The sequence below is a fragment of the Desmodus rotundus genome, chromosome 13 (assembly GCF_022682495.2).
Source record: "Desmodus rotundus isolate HL8 chromosome 13, HLdesRot8A.1, whole genome shotgun sequence".
NCBI classification, from domain to species: Eukaryota; Metazoa; Chordata; class Mammalia; order Chiroptera; family Phyllostomidae; genus Desmodus; species Desmodus rotundus.
Window position 1 is genome coordinate 52,955,485 of NC_071399.1, and position 19,098 is coordinate 52,974,582.

A 19,098-nucleotide genomic window follows, 5' to 3' on the forward strand; every position below is an offset into this window, starting at 1 on the left:
AATTCCCATTTTTAGATGTATGTGTGTATATAGACACACAAATAGTACGGTATTTATTAATTAACAAATATTCCTTGAAATCACTGCTATATGTCAGGCACTAAGTGCAGTGAACAAAAGTGACAAATACTTGTCATCATAGAGCCCATGTTTTAGTGGGAAAAACAAAAGAAACAGAGTAAAGAATGATAGTACAATAGAGTAAATGGTAAATAGCACAGGGAAGAATGTAAAAATTACTACTTGTAATTTCCCCTTTACAACCAACAATGCAAATATTTTCTGCATTTCTTTTTATTATGTCTATTTGCATATTTATTTAATCATGTGTAATTTTTAAGAAAGTGGTGTATTCTATGTATATAAAGTTTTATGAGGTCTGTCTAGAAAAAGTCCAGCCATTGTTAATATGAGAAGAGTTTGCACAACATTGCTGTAACCTGACAGCCAAGAAGAGTGGACTGGAATGTGGATGTGTGAACAATGACAACTTCACTGTATGTACTAGTCAGTGGGGGCGGTAGACACTGTTGAGTGAGCATGTGTACTGTGTGGATACTTGCATTCAAAATAAGCCAGTAGAGCAATGAATCTGCATCACATTTTGCATTAAGCTTGCACATTCCTCCATGGAAACTGTTTGGATGATTCAGAAGGCCTCAGCTATGGGCAACTGGTGATTGGCAGCTTGCTCAGGAATCACGTCTCCTGTGGAGTTTTTTGGTGTAACATCAAATCACCCAGGTGACCCAGCCCTCCTATAGCCCAGATTTGGTGCCTTGTGACTTCTGGCTTTTCCCAAAACTAAAATCACCTTTGAAAGAGAAGAGATTTCAGACTGTTGATGAGATTCAGGAAAATACAGTGGGGCAGCTGATGGTAACTGGGAGAACCGTGTGAGCTCCTAAGGTGCCTCCTTTGAAGGGGACTGAGGCTTCATTGTCCTGTGTACTATGATTCTTGTATCTTGTAACTTCTTCAATAAAGGTCTCTATTTTTCATTTTACATGTCTGGACAGACCCTGTTTATAGTGTGCTTTTAAAAAAACCTGATATTTTATCAGGAGCATCTTCCTGTACCATTAGATATTCTTCAAAAATATGATTTTTAGACCTGAGTGGTGTGGCTCAGCAGGTTGGGCATTGTCCTCGCAAACTGAAAAGTCACCAGTTCGATTCCCAGTCAGGGCACATGCCTGGGTTGTGAGCCTTGGGGGGTGAGCAAAGAGGCAACCAATCAATTTTTTTCTTGCATATTGATTTTTTTCTTTCTCTCTTCTCTCTAAATAAATAAAATTTAAAGAGATGATTTTTAGTATCCAAATAGTATTTTATCAAATACATGTGACATTGTTTATTTAACATTACCATTTTATCCACATTCCCATGTTGTTGGTTATTTGGGTTCTTTCTAAATTTTCACTGTTACAAATAGAACTTTGTTGAATATCATAGTAACCTCTATTTTGTTATTATCTCTGATTACTTTTTTGATTTGAATGCTAGAAGTATAATTACTAATCGAAGAGTCTGGACATTTTCAAAAGTCATAATATGTATTTATTGCCAAATTGCTTTCCAGAAAGGTTTTGCAGTTCATACTGTTATCAGAACAATATGAGTGATTGCCTCGACTTTGTCATATTGATAGGCTTTCATTTGCATTAAAAACTACTAACCAGGCTGAATCTTCTGTATGTTTATTATTTGTTATTGCTTTTGTAAGATATTGATTAATTGAGTGGATAACAAAAAGGAGAGAGGTACTGATGGAATAAATTACGGTCTGTCAGGAAAATGTTGAAAATTTACACTATGCTTGTCTATGTGAATATTTGCCATAACTTATCCACTTACTGCTGTGAAGGTAATTTAAATATTTTTATGCAATTACTTTGGTAAACAGATGATATACACTATTTTTTAAAAAAGTAGAATTGGTTAAAGACAGAAATAGGAAAATATATATTATGGGAGAAGTAAAGAGACTAAATAAGACATTTTGCCTACTACATTGATTTCAATTTGCCTGAGCAGATTAAAAAAACCTGAAAAAGCCTAAATCATCAATATTCCAACCCCTTAAAAATCTATTACTGTCTTCATTTTTTTCTTCATGCCATTCTAATCATTAATTCTGTTTATTGCTATGTGACTCTAAAGAGAAGAGGACTTTAAGTCAATATACAATTGCTTGGATTACTCAAATATAAGCCAAAACAAAGTAGTTAAGCTACAGATAACTTACATGTAGGTTTTATGTTTGACTGAGAGGAGACGCAGTTTACCCCGAAGCTAATTTCAGGAGTAGAGAGCCAGGATAGGGAAGTTCAGATGATTTTCTTTAACTTTTTTAGCCAGGACCTCTTTTCATATTTGCATCTTGTTAATTTGTTTGACATGATACTGTGAAGTTCCATGATGTACAATATATATATTTAATATTAAGTATAAACATGTAGTTTGAACAGTAATATAATATTACAGTGTATTCTGTCTTGGATTATTCTTGACTCTTACTAATAGAAAAAATAATATTAACTTTTTTAATGCACTGCTTAAGTATTATAGGTCAGCAAAAGCAACTCTTAATAAATTGAATAATAGCGCTATTGATCAGAAAAGACTTTTATCTAAATTCTTTTTATTTATTTTAGCAAGTAAGGAAAAACATTTATTTATAAACTTTATCTCACTTATGGATTGTGAAGCTACTTTCCACATGTAACCACTGTGAAAATTACAAAGTTGTGTTTTAGAGGTTCATTCATAAATTAAGTCTTGGAATTTGGAAAATATCTCCAATAGAAACAGAGATGTTGAGAGTGGTTGAATTCTGGTACTTGCACCAGATTCTTTGCAAACACAATATTACAGTGTGTTCTCATCATCGGGGCAGTTGGGGAAAGTCTGTGTTTGGCTTCTGTGTTAGGAATAATTCAAACCTTGGCTCCTTACAATGTTGCCATTTTGTGCAGGCCAACTCTTATCTACTCAGATAATGTTAACTGTTTGATAGATTTGTATAATTCATTAAAAAATTGAGAAAGATGAAAATAACTTTTATTGAGGAGACCTCTGTTGTGCTAGGTGTATTTAATTCTCAAAACATCCTTAGGAAGGAGATGACTTCCTCGATGTATAGGTGAAGTAACTGAGCCTTTGAGGGCCTTGGCCCTCCTACTGATGAACAGAGGTGGGATTAGAGCCAGGATCTGTCCAATTTCAGAGTTTAGGTTTTTTTCTACCATATTATGCCACTTCCCTGAAAAAGCGATGATGATGATGGCGATGATGGTGACAATGACAGTATTCATCATAATGTCAACCTTTTCTTAAGGACTTAGCATGTGCCACAGGTTATCTCATTTAATCTTTAGCATAATTAATGAGATATGCACCCCAAGTAGTATAGCTTTAGAAAGAAATGGAGCTCAGAGAGGTAAAGTGACTAACCCACCGCCAATAGCAGGTAAGTGCCAGAGCAGCCAGAAGTGAATCTGATAATATTCTGGTATTTTGTTTTCTTTTTTATATATACTTGTTTCATTCATAATTTGTCATGTTTTAGGATACCAAAAGTGATTCTAATGGTTGCTATTTAACAAAAAAAATTATAACCTCATCTTAAATCCACTGATTCATTTCATTCAATGGTAGGGGACAGGTGTATAAGGGGACAAAATGGTAATGGAAAAAATACAATAATGATCAAATTTAAAAAAATTGAAAGCATTTTGATGCAGGGGGAAATAGGAACATAAAAACAAACACGCACACTACCGCACAGTTTTCATGAAGGTCTATTTTATTATTGGTGGGTAGTGCATTTACTTAACAGTCAAATACATTTGCACTGGTGACTAGATAGACAAGCAATTCGCCTGGAAACCAGCTAACAAGTAACTGTCTAAATATTTAAAACACAGCCCTTGTTTAGCTCATCCTTTGTTTTGATCACCTTCCTGGAGGGAAAACAGCCTGCTGGTCACACTGGAAATGTATTAAGGCCAGACCTCCCGATATCCATTCCCAGTGGTTTCTTTCAGCTGGATTAAGTCTCCACCTCCAGGGCAAGCTGAAGTTTGTGACCTCGAGCATTAATGCTCTTCTAATCTACCAGAGTTGACAGTGTAATCTTTATACCAGGCCTCAGAGTCCTTGTGTAGCCCACTCAGATTTAACTAGAGCTGTTGACTCTTGCAGAAATGGAAGCAGTGGGATCCAACTGATACTTAGTGCCAAAGTGAGTGCAGTTGGTACTTGGTGTCTAAGCAGGTTTACTGAAGTGTCAAGATCTTCACATACGTTCTGATGAATCAAGCCTCCACATTCTGTCCCATCATTGACATTAGCGTGTAGCTGGATGCCCTGAGTCCTGTAGCCCACTGCAAAGTTGTCCCTTGTCAGCTTTGATTTTGGCACTGTTAAAGGTCATCTGCTATCCAGCAAGCAAGCCCTAGTAACCAAAGGCAGCTGAACCATGGATGGCAGGTCCAGCAAAATCAAAGTTAACATCTTAGCCGAGGTTTATTCATTCCCTTTTGTAAGAACACTTGATTTTACCACTTTTTGTGTGTGTGTGTTTGGCAAAAATATGGTATCAAATGTCATTTTCAAACCTTGACAAATCTGGTCTTCAGTTGTGATTTCTGTTCCTAGAGTGGGCATACTCACACCATTTATATTTGATATCCAAGTTCCCAGTAATTTTACCAGTGTCAGTATTAAATGAACCAGATGTTGAGAGTTCCACGCCACTGCATGCCTTTATTTTCATGTCCAGTTTCACCAATCCAAAACCAAATCCTTTGTTGAACATATGTCTGACAGCTTTGCCAAGCTCAGCATATGATGGAGAGATATGCATTGGCCACACACAGCTCTGTCTGTAGGTTGCCAAGGCGAGGCCACTGGAATAGGTGATCTAGTGGTCTCCTGAGGGTGCTGGCCACTAGCTTGCTGGCTGGATCTGGTCAGCTGTGGCTGCCACAACTGGAAGGCGAAAAGAAGGAGACACCATTCTACCCTCCATAACCCTGTCCTCCCCGCTCCAGCCATATTCTTATTTTCAAATAAAGAACTTGAAATGTAATATTTTAAGGGTTTCTTTATTTTGCTTTTTGCTTCTTCAGTGCTGTTATACTGTAGCCATTTTGAGTAATTTATTTTGAGTAATTTATTCTAAGCTCTTTGGAATTTATTTTAATTAAATCATGGCTGTATTAATAATAATTTATATTTTAATAGGTTGGACGGGTTTTAATTTTTTCCAGTACTGCTCTTATTCATAAATAGTGATAGTGCACAGTACCCCTTGAGGGTACTCTCATTTAGGAAATGAGGACACAGGCCTCTAGGTCGATTGTCTGCCTCAGGTCTTCAATCAAATTAGAAGGAAATCTAGAACAGGGACTTGGACAGTTTTAATTTTAGGTCATGCAGCTGCTTTTATCTTGAGATCCTTTGTGTCCACATGTTGGGTTGTTAGAGCTGTTATGTAAGATGATTTTTCCAGAAAGAGCTTGCCCTATTTTTTTGATTTTTATTTGAGAAAATTAGGTCTCTGGCAGTCCTGTAGCTTGAAGGGCAGGAAAGAATCCTTACAGTTGATCTAATCTCCACTTTGAGAAATGATCACAAGTATTCTTTCCACCTAAAATATCTATGTACTGTTTCTTTTTTTAAAGATTTCACTAGAAAAATTTGCTGTGTTTATAATGTTGGCAGCATTTAACATTAGAATAAACTTGAATTCATTTTGATAGTGACTCTTGTTTAAAACCTTACAGTCTCCAAATGTTCTCACCTGAGATCCTCTCAAGAAACTTGTGGGATAGATAGGACAGACATGTTCATTTTGCTTCTGTAGTTAAGGACTCTGTTTCCTTGTTTAATTGTTACTGATTCAAAGATAGCTCAAAGTTTTCTATTTCATTGGGTGTTATCTGCAATGTTATAGCTGGGAGGAACTTTAGAGATTATTTCTTCCATTCTCTTCATTTTACAAACAGGGGAAACAGGCCTAAAGAGAGAAAAATCAATTGCCTAAGATCATACAGGCAGATTAAGCAGAATTAAGATCTGGAGCCCAGCTTTCCTAGTTTCTGGTCCCTATAGTAAGAACCACAAGTATATTTTGCATTACAAGTAAAATTAGGCCATGCTCTGCTAGCTTCTATATTCTCATACTACTTTTGTTTCTTGGAAACAGTGTGCGGTTCGTGCAGCTACAGAAGGCAGAACTCTTGTTTTGGAAGGCTTGGAAAAGGCGGAGAGGAATGTTTTGCCTGTTTTGAACAACTTGCTGGAAAATAGAGAGATGCAGCTTGAAGATGGACGCTTCCTAATGTCTGCAGAGCGCTATGACAAACTTCTCCAAGTAAGAAAAGAAAAACTCAGCTGCTTTGTCTTAGCTCCTGAGCTGTGGGCAGTGCCATTTGTTGGATAAACATGGTTGTATCAGAATGAGGACACATGTTTAGTTTGCCCATATCTGTAGCAAGTTGCTGAAGTCATCATGAATTTGCAGTTTTACAAGGCTCTTCTAGTATTTGCAGACTCATATTAGACAACCTCTAAAATTTTTACTTTATCTTGCCAATCTAATAGCTTTGTCTTTCTCTCTTCCTTCCTTTCTTTCTTTTTCTCCTTTTAATTCTTCTTCCCTTTCCACTTTTCTGTTTTTCTTTTTTCATCTCTCAATAAATATCTACTAAAAGCCTAATGGCTTCTAGTCAGTGGTGGGACTACAAAGCTGAAAAAAGTTCAATTCTTGGCCTTAGAAAGTACAAAGTCCAGTAAATATTGTAGAAATGAATAAGATATTTAAAAGATACCCTGACGTTTCAAGCTACCAGCATCTGATGCCTGAGTTGTTCTAAGAGCCTCCTAACTGAGCTAATACAAGCCCAGAACAACCTAGGCAGTAAATAATAGATGTTGACACCAGAGGGTCTGTTTGAACTGATGCGTCATGACTGGCATGACTAGGAGCATCTCTTTTTAACTGGACCCCCTGCTTCCATCCTTCCTGCCCCCTAGCAGTCAGTGATCTCTTTAAAACACACGACAGATCGGGTCATTCCCTTGTTCTGACCCTCTCACAAGTTCCCAAAATCCCGTTCTTCTCAGAATAAAGTAAAAAGTCCACTGAACACAGGGTCTCTGTTCCACTACTGCCTCTTGGGCCTTATCTCCTTCTAGCTCCCTCCTTTCTTACTCGGCTCCAGCTGCTAGAATTCCCTTTACTTTAAACATGCCGGATGGGCAGGTTCCTACCTCATCACAGGTGCTTTGCATAGGCACTTAACTCTTCTGGAGTGGTTTTCTCCCAGACATGTGCCCAGCTCACTTCTGTACCTCCTTCAAGTCTTTGGTCAAATATTTTATTATCAACAAAGCCTGCCCTCACCCTCCTATTTAAAATTGTAATGTGCCCTCTGCCCCCACATTCCCTTACCCTGCTCTTTTTTTTTCCACACCACCTTCTAACATACTACATGATTTACTTATTATGTTTTTAGTTCATTCTTTGCTTCCCCTTATTAGATTCTAACTTTCCCTAAGGGAGGGATTTTTGTCACTGATGTTATCTCAAGCTCTTAGAGCAATGCCTGGCACTTGGTAGGTGCTCAATAACTATTTGTTGGATGAATGAATAACTGTAATAAAATCATTAAATACTGTGATACAAGTGCATATAAAGAGGGCAATGACAAGGGAATGTGGGCTCTTCAAAGGCCTTGGAGAAGGGTCTTTGTGTAATGTCACAAAAGGACAGAAGACGGCCCTGTTTATTCAGCTCCAGCTGCACCACACTGGAGTTCTCTGGCTAACTAGGTTTCCAGGGACTGTTGGCTCTGCCTCTGTGTTCTAGGATTTAGAGCCTTTCTCACACCTGTGCTGTAGAGTTAGGTTAATCTTCCTGCCCCAAGTTGGTTACAGATTTCTTGAGAGCAGGACTTAAGCTTCTTGCTCTTAAGCTTCTTCTTGATCCTGCTCCCAGGGAGCTAATATAAGCCCAGAACAACCTAGGCAGTAAATAATAGATGTTGACACCAGGGGATCTGTTTGAACTGATGCTCCATGACTGGCATGACTAGGAGCATCTCTTTTTAATTCCTGCTGTGTGAGTCTGTCTTCTCGGAAACCTATCTTGCAGTCCTTTTAGTACTGTTTCTTTACTGTTCTGGGGAGATCCTAGCTGGTGTTTTCATTGTGCAGTATAGTTGTTTTCTTTTTGATCTATCCAAAGTGGTACCATACGAATATAATAACAGGGGGATAATTGAAGATTTAATCAGAAAAATTAAAGTCATTCATTCATATTGTTATAGTTAATTTATTGACATGAAAGCCATTTTATACATTTTTTAAAATCTTATTTTCAGTTTTATTAATTTATATTTTATAAATTACATTAATACATATAAATAGAAAAAAAATAATTTACATTTACTTTAAAATTAGGTAGATATGTTATAGAACATTTTCTCTCTGATACTTTCTAATTATAAAGTAATTATTATTTGTCTTATATAGTTATATATCACTTTTAGTAAATGATTTGGAAAAGAATCCAAATAGATTAGATTATGAAATCAGTTTTCATATGGAATTGAAATTAGATTATGGAATCAATTTTGTAAGTATATGAGTTACTCCATAGCAAGAACTTTGACCTAGTCTTTATTCATGTAGTAGAATTCTGTGCAAAGTTATTGAACATATCACTTTGGATAGGAATTTGGACATGGGGTCAAAAGGGTTTTGGATACAAGGACTGTTTATTATTAAATAAGAAAGATGTACTACATTTTTTTTTAGGATGTACTATATTTCTTCCAATGTAATTATCGGTATCAATAGATAATTTTTATTGGTAAATGTAACTTCTGTATTCCTAGAATCTGTCTCATGAGAACTTCACAAAATATAGGCAAACTCCCTTCACAAAACACCACTATTTTAACACAATTTATATGATAAAAGGATTTCAATACCATAACTGAAGTTGCACTTATTTCTTGCTAGATTCAGTATATCAAATTTGAATATTTCAAAATGTTAATGGTTTTATGAGGTAATTATGGCAGAATATTATTAAGGAAACAGATACAATCAGTTTATATAAGTTTTATTTATATTCTGATTATAATTTTTAGGTAAGTGGAAAATAGAAATATTTAGCTTTCTGAAAATTATACTCTAGGTTTCTCAGTCATATTCAAATTCCAGTTTTCTAGTGCACATGACATAGTGTTAGTGTTAGGCTTATTAATTAAATGTAGAATCATGATTTTGATAGTGCTAGAAATAATTGTTTATTATATTTTTAAATATTTAATGTAGTTATTCAACAGACATTGATCCCAATATGTGCTGGGGATAGTAAGTCCTTTCAAGATCTTGGATTCAGCAAGGGGCAGTCGTGCACAGCATTCAGCGCACAAATGTGTGCAGATAGACACTTGCCTGGAACATAGTGCAGGGTACAAAAGCGGTTCTCATGGAGGGAGGGGCTGGAAAGGAGCTCATTTCAAAGACGACATTGTTTGTTCTAAGCTTTGAATGATACTTGTGTTTAGGCTGTGCAAAGTGGAAAGGGTGTTCCAAACAAGTGGAGCAGTGTTGGTGATGCAGCATGATGTGTCTGGAGAGCCACAGTGATGGGATGGGCACGAGCACATGGTCAGGGAAGGCGGGCTGAGGGGATGGGTGTGCAGTGGTTGCTGAGACTGGGAGGATCAGACTTGAATCTGGCCAGGAAAGGCCTTGAGTGTCATGTGAAGAGTTTCTACACTGTCATATGGGCCACATTCTCTAAAAATCTGCTGAAAGCTGAGGCCTTGTCTCTCGGAATGTGCACATGCACATTCATATCAACTTAGTTAGCTCCATTCTACAGCTGAGGACAGTGAAGAGCCATGATAAGGTCAGGCAGAGATGGAAGGATTGACCTTTAGGAGGTGCCTGCTATGGGCCAGTTGCTTTCACACACATAATCACATTTAATTTTCATAACAGCAATAATAATGATGATATTACTCCCACATTGTAGGTGAGAAAGCTGTGGCTCAGAAGGTGTAACATGTCCTTGGTCACTTAGCTGGAGTTTGCACCAAGCACTGGAGCTAGGATTTATAACTCTAAAACCTGTGCTGTTTCCAGTCTCTCAACACCACAATATACTAGTTGCGGGACCTATGGCAAATTGTGTAACTCCTCTGAATATCAGTTTGTTCATTCATAAAAAGGAATTAAATGTCTATTTAGATTCTGATGAAAGTTAAATGAGAAAAATTCATGGAATGTTCTTACCATGTCGTTACATTTTCAATGTTACATGTTAGTTGGTACCATTAATATACCTTGGTAGAAATATACACATAGACATAGGTATGTATTTAAGGTCCATGGGAAGGCTCTGCTCTTCTCTGCCAGTGGCCTGTCCTCTGGGACTACCTTTTTACTTCCTCTGGTCTGAACCAGTGTATTTTCCTTCTGTTCCTCTGTGTTCTGAGTAGGACTTGGAGATCTGACCCACATCTCCTTTGTTCCTTGATATGTTCACTGCTTCTTCCTTTAACACCAGTCTTCATATTGTGAGCCTTCCCTGGCACCCTGATCCTTATTTAACTTTGTTTCCTTCTTTGACACTTTGACTGTGAGAGGGTTCTAAAATAGTTTATGCAGCAGGCAGGGCCTAAATTTCTTAGCCTGGAAGCTCTCGCAGTTGTAATCTATATTAGTTATGCTGTATTATTTGATCTCATACTCTTTAAGGATCATACCAAAACAGAGCTGGATGCTTGGAAGATTGTTCGAGTCAGTGAAAACTTCCGAGTGATTGCCTTGGGCTTGCCAGTGCCTAGGTACCCTGGGAATCCATTAGACCCCCCTCTCCGTTCTCGGTTTCAAGCCAGAGATATTTATTATCTACCCTTCAAGGTAAGTATGAACAAGGATAATTTATTTCTTAAACAGTTTTTCTATTCATGATAAATTCAGTTACTATAAAAATGTTACTATATTGGTAGATGTCCTCCTCAGTAGTTAATGGTAGGTAAAAAGGATATAGGGTAGAGAAAATCTCTGGAAATGAGGAAGAAAATTATTGTGCTTTATTTTTCTAACAGATTTAAAAATAACTACTTTTTAAAGAGCATGACATGCATCAATAAATCACTTTTTGTTATTGATTACTTAGTATCTGTTTAATTAAAAGATTGGGTTATCTATAAAGCATTTGCATTTGATCTGTTATATTCCTTCTTAATTGTTTTGATGTTTCTGTGTTATTTTAGGACCAACTTAAACTGTTATATTCTGTTGGATCCAATGTTTCGGCTGAAAAGTAAGTCAGTTATACATTTTTATATATATATATATATATATATATATATATATGTATATATATAGACACTTAACATTGAATTTGTTTTGCTGATTGGTTGACTGGTTGATTGATTCATTCATTCAACAACTATTCTTTGAAGAAATTTTCGTAGCTGTGGTAAGTCCTGATTATAAAAATGATGAAGGAGATGATAAATGTAAAAATCTTGGTAAAGACATGATTTTTGATGTAAGAAACTCAAGATCTAGTAGAATTTAAAGATATTGGAATACTTTAGTTAAACAGTATATAAGGTAAAAATTTCAGAGTATGGGCTGTTGTGGTTGAGAGTTTATAAGGGATTCACACAGGCATTGGCATATGAGATGGATCCTAAAGAATGAATAGGCTTTTGCCAGATAGACATTGGAATTAAGGAATTCTAAGAATTTTTTTTTGAAGCATGAGATATGAGAGTGTATGTCTCATTTTTGAGGCTATAAAAAGCTTCTGGTAGCTAGAGAATAGGATGAGATTGAGAAGGATAGGAGGTGAAGCTACCAGGTTGTGAAAAACTTCACATATTGTGATGGCTTTCAGAAATATATGTGTTATCTAATCAGCTTCTGAGATTTAAATGGAATATAGTAATATGGAACTGTTGTTCCTTAAGAATTTAATAGTAGATGTCTTTTTAGATTAAACAGAATTGTACACTTTATATATTAAAACTTTAGAATAAAATTTAATATCATTTATCTTTTTACCCTAGAGTTTCTCAGCTTTTGTCTTTTGCCACCACTCTCTGTTCCCAAGAATCTTCTGCTCTTGGAATTCCAGATTTTCCTTTAGATAGTTTACCAGCTGCAGTTCAAATCCTGGTATGTATAAGTAAATTAATGGCTAATATACCCAAATGTGGCAAAGAAAATTTAAAAGTTCATCCTTGGATATTAATCACTTCAGTTTGCCTTGTCATATTCTTTTATAAATATTGCAAGAACTGAGATTGATTTGTTGTACAGTGAAGCAAACTATACAGAGACCAATGGTGTGTTCTGAGCTCTTAAAGAGCTTACAGTCTCGGAGGGGTGAAAGTAGATACACAACTCAGGTGTAAGTTCCATAGAGGGAAAGAGTTTTAGCCTCATCACGCAGAGGTATGCTGTAGTATAAGCTGTGCCTTACACTTGCTTCAACCTGATGCAGAGGGGCTGGGGCTTTCCTACGCTAGCATGGTCAGTCATTGGTTATGGTGGTCCCAGGCTACACAAATTCCCAGTCACTAGCTCTCCTCCCAGCTGTGAGCAAAGCTGGCTCTAGGAACTCAAGGGCAGTCTTTTTCAAAAGACTGAGGAAGACATCTAGCAGCTGATTGGATCGGCGAAAACACGGAGGGAGGCACAGAAGAGATGAAAATACGTCTGAGGGGATTTGGTGCAGCACTGACAAAGGCCATGACAGTAGTGTCTGAAACAGCGGACAGGCCCTCCAGGCAGAGGGAATAGCACTTGCAAAGGTGCCAGATCACAAAAGGTCCTGGTTCGTGTGGAGATAAGTTGTAGCACTAGAGCAAGCCCATATGGTGAAGCCAAAGGTTAAAACCTTTAGTGTGCTGTGTTTTACCTGACGAGTGAAGTAGTCTGGGTTTTGTAATGTGGAAGAAGTGGCCCATCAAACATTATTAAGTAGGCCAGGCATGCTGCAATCAGATATATGTTGGAGGAAGATAACTCTCTTGGCAGGAAGGAGGGATGGAGAAAGCCTGGTTGCGCAGGGAGACTGTTGAAATAGTTAGTGACAGACTCTACTAAGAAGCATAGTCCCAGGTAGTGGGAACACCACCTAGATGAGATTTACTTTTAAACTTTTATTGCTATTTATTTTATATTTCCTGAGAATCGGTAAGTTAAGTTTCCCAAGTATTGCTTACACTGTTCTATGTATCTAGAACACCTTTTTTCTTCTGTTTATTGCATCTTTTAATTTTTGTTCAGAACTTTTTACCTGGACAATTCTTAATTCGAAAACAAGTTCAAAAATTGTAAAATGAACATCTCTAATTCCTTCAAGTAGAATCACCAGCTGTTAACATACTACTACATTTGCTTGCTTTCTCATTGTTTTTTTCTGAACCATTTGAAAGTATACAACAGTTAATATTCTTAAATGCTTCATTATGGAATTTCCCAGAGTTAGGACATTCTCTTACGTAACCAACACCATTATCCCAACCCTCAGCATATTAACAGAAGAAGGTAGTTTGGGACAAGTAATGTAGGTAGATGTGTTCAGACACAGAGTTTCAGACAGGCTAATTGGGGGTTTATGGGATATTCATACAGTCACATCTAATGTACAATTGAGAATTCAAGTCTAGAGCTCAAGAAAGAGGTGAAGACTAGATATATGAAAGCCATCAAAATAGATAGCAGCTGAAAGATGGGAGTGGGAGAGTTTATCAAGGGAAAGGGTCTGGAATAGGAAGAGAAGAAGAAATATTGAATATTTGGTTATGTAGACTTATGGGAAATATTGGTTATTATTTGTAAGGCAATTTTAATGTCATATGTACATTTCAGATAAAATTTCAGATTTATTTTATAGATGTTCCTCATTCACACTTATTTTTACTCCTATATAGGATTCCTTTCCTATGATGTCAATCAAACATGCAGTCCAATGGCTTTACCCATACACTATTTTACTAGGACATGAAGGGAAGATGGCTGTGGAAGGTGTTTTAAAAGTAAGTATCTGCTCCCTTCCCTTCCCTATCCTTCCCTTCCCTTCCCTTTCTGTTCCCTTCTCTTCCTTTCATTCTTCCCATCTCTCCCTTGCTCCTTTCCTACTTTGCTCTCTTTGTCTTTCTTTCTTTCCCTTGCTTCTCCTTCTATTCCTTTGCAGGCATAAGACATTGGCATGCCAGTAATTGGGAAAACAAGCATTGAGGTGGCTGATGTGGTTGGGAGATTATTTATATTGAGTAAATAAGTAAAATATTGAACAATTGAGTGAATATATTGAGAATAAGAGCTGCATTTTTTACTGTTGGAGGAGGAATTTATAAGCATAGAAAGGGGAGATGAAAGAAAGAATCCTCAGGTATTAGCTTGGAATTGGAGAAATTGGTATAAACTGATTTTTTTCCAATATATATAAACAGATAGATATAAATAGTATATATGTATGTGAATATATATGCCTATTTTCCAGCTCTGTCCCCTAGGAGGGCTTAAAAGCTATGATGCTCCAATGGCAATGATCATACCAAGTGCCAAGACATTGGTTTCTAAATACCATGCTTCCCTAAAAGTACTCCTTGGAAGTACTCAAGTCTTGGGTTAGGGAATGTGCATGGTGAGCCTGGACCATCTTGTGCTAAAAAGTAAGAAAATGGGTTTTTGTCCATGGAAATACTCTCAGCTAGAAAACCATTTGGTTGCTTTCATCTCCTCAAGTTTGAATATGGTGCGGACTACAGCAGACAGTGTCCCAGGCACCTATAGAAAAGTGGTGGCTTCTCAAGCCCCCAGGAAGGCGCTTGGTTCCTCCACCTCTGCAACTAATTCCATGTCCCCTTCATCGAGGAAGGCTGAAAATAAGTATGTAGGAGGGAATCCAGTTTGTGTGCGGCCAACTCCTAAATGGCAAAAAGGAATTGGAGAATTCTTCAGACTGTCTCCTAAAGACTGTGAGAAAGAGGATTGGATTCCAGAAGAGGCAGGAAGCAGTGGCTTAGGAAAAGGAAAGAGCAAAGTATGTCCTTTGCCACCTGATCACAAAGATGACAAAATAGAATAGAACTTTTTAATTCATCCTTGACTAATGTCTTCTATTTACTCTGGTGTTCTAGGATGTAAATTTGCATAAATGTATTTGTTCCAGTTAGCATTTTGAATAGATATTTAATTTAAAAAATTGAGGGTTATATGTAGTTATTAAAAAGCAAGTAGTTATGGTATTAGAAGATCTATGAGATAATTATGGTTACTTAACCTTAGTATTCAATATAATACAATAATTGGTTTCTTTTACCTGTCATTAAGCTTCTTGTTCTTGATAAAAATAAATCAATGTATGTTTTGTACAACAAATCTGCTGTATATGAGATTTGCTTAGATCTTTGTGCTGCTGCCATTTTTTATTGGCATTAGATTTTTGGAATGGTGCCATAGTTTTCCTTTTATTTGATTTAAAAAGCAGAGTTAGATTTCCACACATTAAAAAAAAGATCAGTATTAATTAAACTGTACCTATATCCTTTTTAAGAATGTGGGCCAAAGATGTAATATCGAAAAATCTTGAGGGTTATCTGTCTTCTCCTTAGAAAAATGTAAAGGCAATTTGGTCTTGGGAGTTTCAGACAGGAAGATTTAATGGACTACATTAAAAGAGAAGAGTTTTCTTAGAGTATGCATTTGATTTGGTATAATAAAATATTACCCTCTGGAAATCAATAAAACATGAAAGGCAAATCATGCCATAAACCCAGAGCTATGCCTAAAGTTCTTAGAGCTACCATTTTATTTTTCAAGGTAACTGGGGTATAACTGAAGAGGTGGGTATAATATTACTTAGTAACAGTAATGCCTACCTCCTCATCACACTTTTTTGCTCACTGACATCTGTTGTCAAAATTAACCATGTTTTAATAGACATGTTTTTCTGGTCTGTTTTTAATACATAAATACTTATTTTCAAAAAAAAAAAAGTAAGGGAATGTTGACATTGTCAAAGCAGACAGATGAGCTAGCTTGGAGTGGCTCCCAATGGCCAAAACCTGGGACAAGTTTAGCATGAAATTAATGGTAGTAATCAGTGATAACCATTGAATAAAATAGGAATCCATGAGTTCATACTAATATAAATGAATAGATAAATACTTGTGGGAGAAGGGGATGCTTTTCCTTAGTAGATTGCCTATTAATAAAAACAAGAAATTATATAAATAGAAAAATCACCATTTGGCAGCCATCAGAGTGGGACTGATTTAGGCAGGAGTCTTCAAAGGATGTCAAAGCTGATGGAAATTCTAGGAGGAGCAGGATACTGGCAAAATCTAAGAATATTCCACCCCCCCACACTCCAATACTAGATTGACTACAAAACAAAAAAATTGTATTTTTATAGTAAACACCAACTTGACCAGATGAGATACCATCAATATCATGTGCTTCCTGAGAGTTATGTTAAGTAGAGCTCAGCATAATTTCTTAGGTATTCTGATAGGAATTCATGGTGCAAGTTTGGACATGATGAAATATTGTATAGACCTAATTGATGGCCGTCTTACAGAATGAAAGGCCTGTATTGTTTGGAACTGTCCAGGTCACGAAAATCTGAAAAATTGAGAAATTGCTTCACATTAAAAGAGGCTAAAGAGAGATGACAGCCAAATGTATTGTGTTTCTACATTGGATCCTGAACCAGATTGGAAAAAGTGGTGTTGGTACAGTTGGTTGAGTAAGGTCTGTGGATGGATAGTAGTGTTCTATTAAATTGTTCTCCATATTTGGAAGTCTGTGTGGTGATTACATTGACCAGAGTTCTTGTTTTCAAGAAATATGAACTGGAGTATTTAGGGTTAATGGGGTATCATATTTGCAGATTACTCTCAAATGGTTCAGAAAAGACCAGTGATAGTATGTGTATGTAGAGAGGGTTGGAAGGAGAAAGGGAACAAATGTGCTAAAATATTAACCACTGTGAAATACAGATAAAGGCAAAATAGAGTCATTTTACTTCATGTAACTTCTATATAAGTTTGAAATTATTTCAAGGTACAAATTTTTAAAAAATGAATGGATATCAAGTATAATTCATTTCAAAATTTAAAAAATATTTAAAAAAACAGATTCTATTTATTTATTTTTAGAACGAGGGGAAGGGAGGGAAAGAGAGGGAGAGAAACACTGATGTGTGAGAGATACATCAATCAGTTGCCCCTTGCATGCCCCCAACTGAGGACCTGGCCCGAAACCCAGGCATGTGCCCTGACCAGGAATTGAATTGTCAACCTTTCAGTTCGCAGCCGGCATTCAATCCACTCAGCCATGCCATCCAGGGGTGAAATTTAAAAAATTTAAAAGCAAATGTAAGACAATACTAAGTTTGAAGACTTCTGAGGCCCAGGTGGAATGTGAACAACAAGCATTTATGGCTATAAAAGCCATCAGTCCTTCATTTTCTGGAGGCCAGAATTTAACAACCTTAAGTATATGACATGGTATTTGTTCCTTCTCTAATCCCAAATCTACACAGTGACTTCGGGAGTACAGCATACCTATTCTCTATGCAGCTAGTAACAGTGAGATGAATGCAGAAGAATGGAACAATAGATTCTAGTTATTTCAGTGGAATTTTTTCACATATCATCTAGCCAAAAAAAATCCCAAAACCCAATGTTTTATTGACTGGTGGTGTCAATAATATCAATAAAATAAAAATAATAAAAAGCTTTTCCTCATACATGCCAAGAAGTATAGTTAGAAACAAAGTCGAATAGCAAAGCATAAAGAAAGAAGGGGAAATAATGCTTAATAAAGAGGCAAAAGAAAGCAGAAGAGACAGCAGAACACGGAAGCAGAGCTGAGGAGAGTGAAGTAGCAGACACAGAAGAAAGAGAAGTCTGTGTGAGAGAGGGGTGAAGAAGGGGATGAGGGAGTGAGGAAAAAGGGAGAGGGAAGAGGAGTAGGTAGCAGAATATTAAGGGGATAATGAAGAAGCATTTGGAAATGGAGAGATTAATTCATATAGGCTCAAGGAGTCAGGAAACTACCCTTTTCTGACTATAGTTTACTTTAAGTTTTATTCCAGTTGCTGGAAAAAAGAAAACTGGAACCCACCTTTGATTTAATTAGCCTCTAAGCTATGTTGGCATTGGTCATTGAAATAGAGCACCTAGTGTTTAAGAAAAAGGCTGCGATTTCAGATAAGTTCCTTTGATTTAGCACAAAGCCTAATGTCTAGGGAACAGGGTAAACAGGGAGGAAGAAAATGTCACAGGAAGTTGTAGTACAATGAAGCAATGTAAAGTTTTTTATGATACAGCTGAGAGAAGAAAATCAGTGCCTATATAAGTCAGTTATGAACAGAGGTCTTTATTTTTACCAAAAAAACGCCACTTTGATGTGTTTCTGACCTCTAATTTCGAAAACTAGTTATACAAATTAGATAAAGTTCTAGAATGCCTCTTAATTGACTTTTTAAAAGAAAGTAGCTAGTGTTGCTTCATTTTGTTTGACCTTTTTTTGACCTTTTGTAAGTAAGGGGAACATAGAAAAATGATTAAAGGTCCATATGACAAAGAAAAATTATTTCAAATTTGATTGTAGAGTTTAAAGAGAGGAAAAAGGGAATGATATTCCTTAGATAAGAGAAGAAAAAGTGACTCTCTTTTCTTACCTTAATTATGTAAAGTGCTTGCTAAGGAACAGCACTTTTTTCCAACTCCTCAGTAGATAATTGGGGAGCAGAGAGCTAGATTCATTCATATGAACCCAATGAAGAACTGTCTTTATATAAGATCATTACAAACTGATGCAATAACTATATTAGAGTATTAGATCTCTTTTAAAAAGTGGAACAGTCTACTGATTGGTTTAATTCTTTATGATCTGTTTCAGGGAGTCTCTACAGCCTGTTTGTTATTCTAAGTGTCTCTATTTCTCAAGCTAATGTTTGCAGATGAACAAGAATTTTTATATCCTCAAATAATTTTTAATTAAGAGTGGATAAAATTAAGGAAATGTTGT

General features: G+C 36.4%; 2 protein-coding genes and 1 pseudogene across 3 annotated transcripts in view; 2 read left to right on the forward strand and 1 right to left on the reverse strand.

The window, feature by feature from the left end:
• The window catches only part of VWA8 (von Willebrand factor A domain containing 8), a 388,865-nt gene that overhangs the window by 62,917 nt on the left and 306,850 nt on the right, over nt 1–19,098 (forward strand). Inside the window, exons 5-9 of the mRNA XM_024569321.4 lie at nt 6,215–6,382; nt 10,789–10,953; nt 11,310–11,359; nt 12,114–12,222; nt 13,986–14,090. Of these exons, the coding sequence (XP_024425089.3) occupies nt 6,215–6,382; nt 10,789–10,953; nt 11,310–11,359; nt 12,114–12,222; nt 13,986–14,090 (597 nt within the window). The remainder of the gene's footprint in view (nt 1–6,214; nt 6,383–10,788; nt 10,954–11,309; nt 11,360–12,113; nt 12,223–13,985; nt 14,091–19,098) is intronic.
• Nucleotides 3,996–4,958, reverse strand: LOC112313477 (non-selective voltage-gated ion channel VDAC2-like; annotated as a pseudogene).
• Nucleotides 14,666–15,145, forward strand: LOC112312771 (PCNA-associated factor-like). 2 transcript variants are annotated; one of them, XM_024569336.2, is made up of 2 exons: nt 14,666–14,935; nt 15,090–15,140. In XM_024569336.2, exons 1-2 carry the CDS (start codon nt 14,693–14,695, stop codon nt 15,138–15,140), a joined length of 294 nt encoding a protein of 97 aa, XP_024425104.2. In that variant the 5' UTR covers nt 14,666–14,692. The 2 variants fall into 2 exon arrangements, with proteins under 2 accessions (XP_024425104.2, XP_024425098.2); XM_024569330.2 differs by having other exon boundaries at nt 14,666–15,145.

What these genes read in the sequence shown, in the direction of transcription:
- LOC112312771 (XM_024569330.2), top strand. Translation starts at nt 14,693, where the DNA reads ATGTGCATGGTGAGCCTGGACCATCTTGTGCTAAAAAGTAAGAAAATG.